General features: G+C 40.0%; 1 protein-coding gene across 1 annotated transcript; it reads left to right on the top strand.

Moving 5' to 3' along the window:
• Positions 1 to 1,399: 1,399 nt before the first annotated feature.
• LOC103771185 (F-box-like/WD repeat-containing protein TBL1XR1) lies at positions 1,400 to 5,432 on the top strand. Its single transcript, XM_008938476.1, has 4 exons — positions 1,400 to 1,523; positions 1,702 to 1,867; positions 2,768 to 2,869; positions 4,422 to 5,432. Exons 1-4 carry the CDS (start codon positions 1,405 to 1,407, stop codon positions 4,446 to 4,448), a joined length of 414 nt encoding a protein of 137 aa, XP_008936724.1. The 5' UTR covers positions 1,400 to 1,404; the 3' UTR covers positions 4,449 to 5,432.
• Positions 5,433 to 9,217: the final 3,785 nt, after the last annotated feature.

The following is a 9,217-nucleotide window of genomic DNA, read 5'->3' as shown; positions in this document are numbered from 1 at the left end:
GAGACCAGGATGTCGTGGGGCACAGTTAAGTGTCTAAGTCAAGCAATAAACCCTGGAGAGCATCAGTTGTTCTCCTTTGGCAATGGGTGGAGTCGAACTAGCTGGCTTAAGCTGGGTATTTAATACTTAAGCAGCTAAATCTGAGGTGAGACAAGTTCCAATCTAGAGCTCAAGCTGTTGCTGCTGCTTCTTGGTGAGTAGAAGGATGACAACTGGGAACATGTCACCCTTTGTGGGCTCAGGCAATTCAGGTAATTAACTTGGTTGCTGTTTCTGCCCAGTGTGGAAAGGATTTATAATTTTGTTCAAGATTGACTGGTATACCAATTGCTTGAGATGAGTCTACACACCACTAATCACTTGTGGATCACTTACTTTTTGAATGTCAGGTTTGGAAGCATATGGAATATCTATTTATTTGTTTTTCTCTTTTGTGATGCCAACTTGATGTTCTTTAGGGCATCTAACATGGACTCTTTTTATCTATACTGGTTATGGGAAGAGAAGCTAGATTTTGATCCTATCAATTTTAACTGGAAATACAATTTTAATTCTGCCTTCACATTGGATATCAATTTCCCCTTCAGTGGGGCCCAGTCCTGAAAAGCATCATTTGTGTAAACATACATCTCAGTTGCACCTTAACTACAGTTGGGCTTAAACGTATTCCTCTTAGCTTTTCTTAACCAAAGGTGAGCTAAAAGTGCTACTGAAAGAGGATCATTCAAAAAGGCATTCAGATGATTTGCTACAGTGTCAAGTTTTGTATTTAGGAAAGGGTATAAAAGCCTTCCAGAATCCCTTCTGTAGTGGCTGTGCATGCTCTTAATAGAATATAGTCAGTTTTTGGAAGGTTATTACGCAGGAGTTGGAGCCCTTGGGAGCTGTGTGAAGCACTGAGCAAACACCTGGCAAAGCAAATCCTCCTAAGTCAGGAAAAATGCCCTCATGGTTTTTGCATGTGTCTGTGGCTTTGTATGAAAACAGAACATTTCTCTACTATCCCTTTATTTCACTCAGTGTGGCAAGTTCATTTAAAAATAGGACTGTGATATTTTGTCAGCTCAGACATGAACACACACATACTGCTCTTCTCGTTTTAGCATCTGTTTTCATCCCTGCACTTTTCAAGGTGCTTGTAGTTAACATGTGCAGATTGGTTTCTGTAGACAGCACCTTCATTGCTCACTAGCCCCATTGGGTGCTTGCAGCTCAGAGGCTGAAGGGTGCCACAGTGACACTTGTCAAAAGTACTCAAGATACCCAGCAGTCATAGCAGGTGTTTTGAGTGGCCTAAAAGGCAGCAGTCAGGCTGCCAATGATGAAGAAAGATGTAAAATGTACTTTAGTACAATACTGTGCTAAATGTCTGTGTTTTCTTCCATTTTATCATAGATCTGGAGTATGAAACAAGACAGTTGTGTCCATGATTTACAAGCACACAACAAAGAAATTTATACTATCAAATGGAGTCCTACAGGACCAGGAACAAATAATCCAAATGCCAATCTTATGTTAGCAAGGTACTATTTAATCCTGTTTTTTAAGTGCATGTTAAGCATTATTTTTACTTCCCTTTTTGTATGTGTAGGTGCACAGAATGTTTTGAATCATGTAGGATACTTTATTGTACTGTGTTTGTATTAGTAACAAAAATATGTGAAGTTGAGCTGTAATTAATCTGTGTTTTTTCCTTGACAGTGCATCCTTTGATTCTACTGTCAGGTTATGGGATGTAGACAGAGGAATTTGTATCCATACTTTGACAAAGCATCAAGAACCTGTGTACAGTGTAGCTTTCAGTCCTGATGGCAGGTACCTGGCCAGTGGCTCCTTTGATAAATGTGTACACATCTGGAATACACAGGTATCGCTTTGCTCTCTGTTCAGAAGTTTGTGGTTTGGTCTTTTCCATCAGCACCCTTCCAACCTTTGTTGCTCTGTCATGTTTCAGCCATAAAGAGCTTTGCCCTTCCTAACAGGCTGATTCACTTTCTCTTTGTTCTGAAGTTACTTTTGTTAAAAGATGTACATTTATTTCATTTCTGTCTTTGAGTGCTTGCCTACGGTGAAGTAATAATTGTATTTTCATTGTTTTTACTTAGAAAACAAATAAACAAAACCCAAACAAAATAGCAACCAAAAAAACCCACCACCACCAAAACACATTCAGAAAAGTGTCTCCAGAGACTTTTTGCATCCAAAAACTCTGTTTGTTAACTCTGAACTTTAAATTCCTGATAAAACAACGGGTTTTCTGTGAAAAATGATGAGTGGCTGTAGGCATACCAATGTGATAGCTCTTTCATTGAATTTCACTGAAAAACCAAGGGTGTAAAGTGAGAGAAGATGATGATGTCAGAATGTTTCTACGTAACTTGCTAAGAAAGGACACTATTACTTGTTTTGTCTTTGGGGCAAAAAAAGGGCTGATTGCAAATCCAAGTCTAAAGATGTTGTTAAGCCAGATGTGCTCTCTGGCTACTGGGGATTTGCTATTAATTTTTGAAAGGCTCATTTTAGTAATTGGAAGTAGGCATAACCGTCACCAGTTTTGCCTGTCAAACACCAGGGATCAAGACGCTATAGCGGTGTTTGTCACATCCTTTGACACAGTGCTGAGATTGTCCATGGGTCTCATCTGGACCATTTCCTCTGAGAATGTCAGCTTTTAAAAGCAGTGGGGAAATTTTACATGTTGTACAAAGTTTAGTTGTTGTTTTGTTAATTACATGTTATGTTAATTACATGTTTTGTCCCTTTTCAGACAGGTGCCCTAGTCCACAGTTACCGGGGAACAGGAGGGATTTTTGAGGTTTGCTGGAATGCAGCAGGAGACAAAGTTGGAGCCAGTGCTTCAGATGGTTCAGTAAGTGCTGCTTGACTTGGTTGACGCTCTAACAAGAAGCATCTCCTGGAAATCTTTTGACTTAACAATGGAAACAAACTTTCCTTCTGTAGCTGAAGTTTGAATACAGCCAACTCAGCTGCAGATTTTCACCTGTAAGGAAGCTGTAATGATGTAAGGAGAATGTCTTTATACCAGCATAATGCATTCCTGAGTTGACAAATTTCGAAGGTTTAGAAGGGAAAAATACCTCTTAATTTAGATTTTCTATCCTTACTGGGGCTTGCTACAGAACTGTGCTCAGTGCGACTGGTCTTTTCACTGTGATGTGAAAACAAGTTCCTTTTTGCCTCTTTGCCCTTTTCAAGTGAAAATGTTCAGCGTAGGTAATATTATAATGTGTGATAGGAATCAAATGTCTTCTGCATTGCATTCAACAGAAAGTAGAGCAAAATAAGGTACAAATTTCTGCATCTTCATAATTAAAAAGTTCCTAAAAATGGCAGGAGCTCTATGTAAATCCCAGTCTGCTTACTTTGCTTAGCAGAAGCAGGGACTAAAATGATACATTTAATCATGAATGTACCCCCTGTCATCTAGTGGGGTGTTGTAGCATCACCTCCTGGCTCTTCTGACATGTCTTGCAAAGTGCTGCAGTAAAATATTAACATGTAGCTCTTCAAAAAAAGTACAAGACTTGTTTGTTGCTTGCTTCTTTTTTGCTGTAGTTTTAAAAGAAAGGAGAGCCTAAGGAAAAGCAAAATTAGAATAAAATGAGAGTGGTAGAGGATTTGTACTTTGAAGTGCTGTAGCTTAAAGTAGCAAATGTCAGCAAAAAGTAATCCTGGCAGTGCTGTAGTCCAGTCTCAGGTGCCAGAGCATTCTCCTGCCCTGCATGCTCCATGCTGGTGACAAGGTTGCTTGGTTAGAGTTCAGAATAGGAAACAGGAAGTTCTGAACTGTAAGTAGACTAAATTCTAGAGAATTAATTTTGATCACTCTTTCGTATCATTTTAGTCTAGACAATATCAGAAAAAGAACAAAAGCTTAAGGTATATCCTGAGTAGAAGGTATCATTCACCCCTAGATGACCCTGTTATGTACATACTGTGTAACCTTTCCAGTCTTCCAGTAAATTTGGCCAAGGAGCCTGGATTGCATTTGCAACAGATTTCATTTAATTTCTGTTCTTTTAAAAACGTTGGGTCTACTTTGTTTCATATTGTTTGGTAGCAAAAGCCTGTTTTCATCCCCTGTGCTGTAAATGTACTTACACCTGATAATAACTGGGGAAATGCAGGCACTTCTGAGCTGTTCGATGACTGGAAGTATAGCTTGTATATGGTTATATTTTACTGGTGGATTTCTGTATCTGACAGAACCAGAAGCACTATTTGGTGAAGGTTTTGAGAAGAGTAAAACTGGAATTTGCATAGTTACTTTTTTTTTTTTTTTTTTTCTTTTCAGAATTACTCTGATCAGTTCTAGTATTCGCTCACATATTTTCAGTTTCGTTGTATTATGGTTTTTATAACCTACGTTCAGGTAAATTTTTTCTTTCTGTCTGTTGCAGGTTTGTGTATTAGACCTACGGAAATAGCGCTACTAGTTGGAAGCCATGGACCGACTATGAATGTGTACATAGCCAAAATGACTGTCCCTGACCCACGTACTGCTATAGTCCCAATTGAACCATGGCCAGTCCACTACAGCCAAACGTCAAAGAAATATATACATATACTGTATATAAAAAAAAAAGGAGGAAAAAAAAAAATTACACCCTGAAGAGGATGACAGAGTTTTGTCACAGCTTGTGAATCCTGTTCACCAAGTGCTGGAATCTGCTGTGCCCCAAAATAACATTTAAAGGTTTTGGATATGAAAAACAGAAGAGAGAGCGAGAGAGAGAGAGAAATATACCGTATACAAGAGCAGACCCATATACATACAAATGCAGAAGATACTAATGGCAGCCTTCATTACCCCTTCCCCCCTTTACATCCATTATGACAATGGATTGTGGGGTTGTTTTGTTTTCCTTCTCGGTAGTTGAGCAGTTTGTGTGTACAGAGAAAACGGACTTACATAAATCTGCAGCAGTAGTTTTTCCTTTGCTTTTAAACATTGGGGTTTCTGTTTTGTTTTGGTTAAGTTTACGGATGCATGAAGTAAGGGAGTGAATTAGTTTCTCGTTTTATATTTTTTTTCACCTTGGGGAAAAAAAAAAGTTTCTTTGAAACATCTTTTAATACATTCTTTGAAGAGGTAGATTGAACCTGATAACATTTGGTACATTTTGTGGCTCCCAGAGCACAATTTTGTAAACGGAGGGAGGGTGGAAAAGGGATTATGGAGAGAGAAGAAAAAAAGAAAATCCTTCTTTGAGGCGTGATGTTTCATGTCCTGCTCATCTCCGAAGTATGACAGTAATGGGTATAATGCTATGTTTTATTTTTCTGGTGACATGGCTGAAATGCAGTAGTTTCTTATTTGGGACGTAATTCTGCCAAACTTAAGAACAGAAGGGCACAAAAACAGGAAAGAAAAACAGGGATGCAAAAGGAGAAAAAAAAAAAGAGGAAAAAATGCATCTTCTGTTGCTTTAAAACCATAGCTAAGATATGGTTAAATTGTGCACTATTGTGAAAAGGAGCAAAGTGTAGCTGGGGGATTGCTTTTAAGAGGTTAAGATCTTTCTGGACAAGGGTTCATGCCACAGCTTCTTTGAGAGTTGCCCATCATTATTTGTAGGAGCTTAGATGTATAACTGTAACCAAACTCCAGTATTAGAGGTATCTCATGTAATTTTTCTTTATTGAAATAAAATCTTTGGCGTATATTTGATAACACTGCCATTAAGAGGCAAAATGTTTACTACCTTAGATTGAAAAAACCTTAAACAGAGGACTTGCTTCAAGTTTATTTTAATAGCAGTGATTCAGCTTATTTAAAAGATGAATACTTGCACTAATTCCCCTGCTGCTCCAGTCCTGCAGTTTATTGTATCTTGTGACTACATTTTTTTCCAAATATAGGGTAGATGTAAGCTGCTATTTTTTTAATAATCACTACTATATAGTGTCTTTTACTCTGTTTACAATATCAAGTATTTTTCTTACAATGACAGATGTATATGGCAAACCTTTTTCTGCTCACGTGATTAAAAGTATACCGATAGTGATTTTATTTGTAAATGATAGCATGAGGTTGTGTTTACGCATATGTGTAGTCAAAAAGGTTGCATCGTGTCTTGCATAAGATTCCAAGAGTGTAAATTTATAAAAGGAGAGGTTGTCAAATTTATGTCACAGGCATTTTACTTAAGGAATGGTTTATATTACAGAGCTTTGCAAAGTTATCAGTTTTATAACACTATTTCAATCACAAATAATTTTGTGACTTATGATTGCGAGTCTCTAACCAATTTTTGGTGTTCATTTTGTCATGACCCCGTCCCCTCCCCCCCAGGTTAAGTATAAATTGATTTGAGATAATGCAGCTTTGACATTTTAACCGTCATTCTTCAGGCATTGATTTCTGCTATTTCCCTGGAATAAACACGACTTGAAGCAAGTCTGAGTTTGGCTAAGGTAGGGTAGCAATTTGCCAGTGGTAAAAGAGAAGTCGACAATACGTTCTCTATATATGCACCCCAGGATTCTAATACTACTGTATACAGCGTTTAAAACCAACAAAAAGTCATATCCATAAAGACAGTCATCTGCGGTGGTTTGGTGCCAGCTGTTTTTAGGGGTTTGGAACATATTACAAATATTTAGAGCAATTACCCTGTGAGTTACGAGACATAGGAAACCTAATATATTGAGTGTCTGGCACTTGAAATATTGCTTTTATTGCTGGAGGTCCATGACTGTGGCTGACCTCTGTCATTTAATGAAAAAAAGAAATAAAAAAAAATTCTGTGCAATAATTTTAAACTGTGCTCCCAGGAATAGACACAAATGTTTTGAGTATGTTTAAGCTGCATTTTTCGTTTAGCAATGCATTTGTCAATTGCACTGAATTTAAATCTGAAAGTCAGAAGTGATTCTTGATAGTACTTTTGTATTTTAATATGGACAGTTTGTTCATTTTCATAAAAGTCATTGGATGATTCTTTCAGCCAATCTAAACAATTGTAGTGGAGTTCTGTGACATAGCTGCAAAATCACACAGCCATGTTTTAGGGTATCGCCGTTCTCCTCTTTCTCAGTCATCAGCTGTTTCGGTTGTAATTCTAGTCACTTAAGCACAGAGTCACGCGTTCAGAAACAGGTGAACCAGAGCTTCAGAGTCAGAGGTGCAGGGGTTTCGGGTGCCGGAGCACAGTCCGGCAGGAAGGTCAGGGCTGTTGATGGGAGTGCTCTGGACACGCAGGCTGAGCCCCAGCCCGGGGTGCCCGCAGGGCCCCGCGGCAGTGGAACGGGGCCGGCTGCTGCCAGCAGCCTCTGCCCGGGTCCTGCGTTATTGTCATCCTGCACTAGCGTGCCACAGTGCTGCTCCTGCTCATGTTTGGCTCGCCTCGGCGCCTGCCTGCCAGGCCTGTGAGGCTCTGTGGTTATGTGAAGCAAGAAGGAAAAAAAAAAGAGAGATCCGTGAAATTAATTATTACTTTTTATAGCGCAAAGGCCTCGGATTCAGTGCTGAGGTAGACTATCCAGATTGTCCCTTTAAATTGAGGACGCCACACGTCAGTGAGGCCCGAACTTCTAGCACGTGCTCGGTCTCTCATACCGAGCGAGTCTGGGTGCGCCTGTTTCCCGGGGCGAAGGCAGACGTGTGCACGAGCCTTTGAGTACCTGACGGTTCCTGCTCTCTCCTGTTCAACACGTTAATGGGCAAACAGCCAAAGAGAGGATAAAAGGAAGGGGGAAAGCTGGGCTCAGAATCAATGGTGGAATAGGAAACCAACTGCTCTTGAGTTCGCTGTCTTTCTATGCATCCATCTCACAATCCCGTTTCCCGTCTCTGCATAATTAGGTCCAGGTTTCTGTAGAGTTCCTCTTTTTCTATTTTTACTTTACCTTTTTCTGCATTTTTAAATTGATGTAAAGATTCCCAACTGGTGGACTTTTTAGTGTAGTTAAGAGAATATCTAGGTCCTCATAAAAGCTTTTTTAGACTCTTTATAATGTTGATAAACTCAGTTTATTCTGGGACTACAATTGTGCAGGGTTATTTAGCGTGTCTACTAGATGATTGGAAATCTTATATGAAACACTAAAAGTGCCTCTTTTTCTGGGTTGGGTGGAGGGAGGTAATAGTTACCAGAGTCAGAATGACATGGCATTTTGAAGCATGTTTCTTGATTTCATGACACTTTAATGCATCTTGAGAGAAAGGCCAAAGATTTCTACCAATTTTAATTAATTTTTGTTTTAAAAAGCACTCCTTTTTCCTTACACTGCTTACCTCATGTCTGAGTATTTAATAGGACGTTGTACCTTTGAGCTGTTCATTGTGTTTGGGAGGAATAGTAGGTGGCATCGGGCGGCTGTGCCAGTTTGCCTGCGGAGCACTCTTAGCGGCCACTGCCTTTAGTTCTGCCGAATGAAGGAATTCCATTACAAGCGCAAACTGGGGTTTTCAGCTTGTATATATAAAGGTTGTATGTTTTTGCCTGTTTAGCGAAGAGGAGCCTTGGGACCCAATTTTTCCAATCTTTACTTAACCAGAAATCCCATCATCTTTCCCTTTTCATGAGAAAACCTTGCCCGACTGAGCGCGGGAGGCGTTGGGTCTGTGACACCCTGCGTGCCCCGCGGGCAGAAGGAGCCGCGTCCCGCTCAAGCCGGGACTGCCCTCGGCTCCAGCGGGGCTTTGCTGAGCAGGGTGCTGGATGTAGCCTAGTGTTCCTTTTTCACTGACAAGTGTGATAGCTTCTCCCTTCACCGAGTCCTGTAGAGCCCTTCCCCAGTGGGATCAGTTTCACACTCTCCAGAAGTCTGAAGAAAGCAGAAGCAACATTGTGGCATGTTAGAAGCAAATCTGGCTTCGGGAGACAGCAGTAAATCTCCATCGAGATCCCTGAGATTTTCCATAGGGCAAGAGCCATGGAGCAGTCTTCACTTCTCCCTCTAGAGAAAGCTCTGAAGTCCCACGTTCTGTGAAAGTGTGGCTGTCTTCACCGTCAGTCTGGCGGAAGGCAGACGAGCCAGGAGAATCTGCCGTTTCCTGCGGATTGCAGGTTTAGTGTTAATAGTGCTTCAGATCAGTAGTTTTGAGTACATAATTCGCTTTCTCTGCCTTTAAGTTTGAAGCTTGACAATAACTTGAGGCATGTTTTTCTTTCTTTTTCTTTTTTAAATAATCATTCATTTTTACTTCATAATGTTTTTTGACATTTGTGGGTAAATACAAGAAAACAGT

The sequence above is a fragment of the Merops nubicus genome, unplaced genomic scaffold (assembly GCF_000691845.1).
Source record: "Merops nubicus isolate BGI_N331 unplaced genomic scaffold, ASM69184v1 scaffold32014, whole genome shotgun sequence".
Classification (NCBI taxonomy): domain Eukaryota; kingdom Metazoa; phylum Chordata; class Aves; order Coraciiformes; family Meropidae; genus Merops; species Merops nubicus.
This window is presented reverse-complemented; position numbering and strand designations above follow the sequence as displayed.

What these genes read in the sequence shown, in the direction of transcription:
- LOC103771185 (XM_008938476.1), top strand. Translation starts at nt 1,405, where the DNA reads ATGAAACAAGACAGTTGTGTCCATGATTTACAAGCACACAACAAAGAA. An exon ending in GCCAATCTTATGTTAGCAAG is followed by an intron (nt 1,524 to 1,701) that starts GTACTATTTAAT and finishes TTTCCTTGACAG; the next exon opens with TGCATCCTTTGATTCTACTG. An exon ending in TACACATCTGGAATACACAG is followed by an intron (nt 1,868 to 2,767) that starts GTATCGCTTTGC and finishes GTCCCTTTTCAG; the next exon opens with ACAGGTGCCCTAGTCCACAG.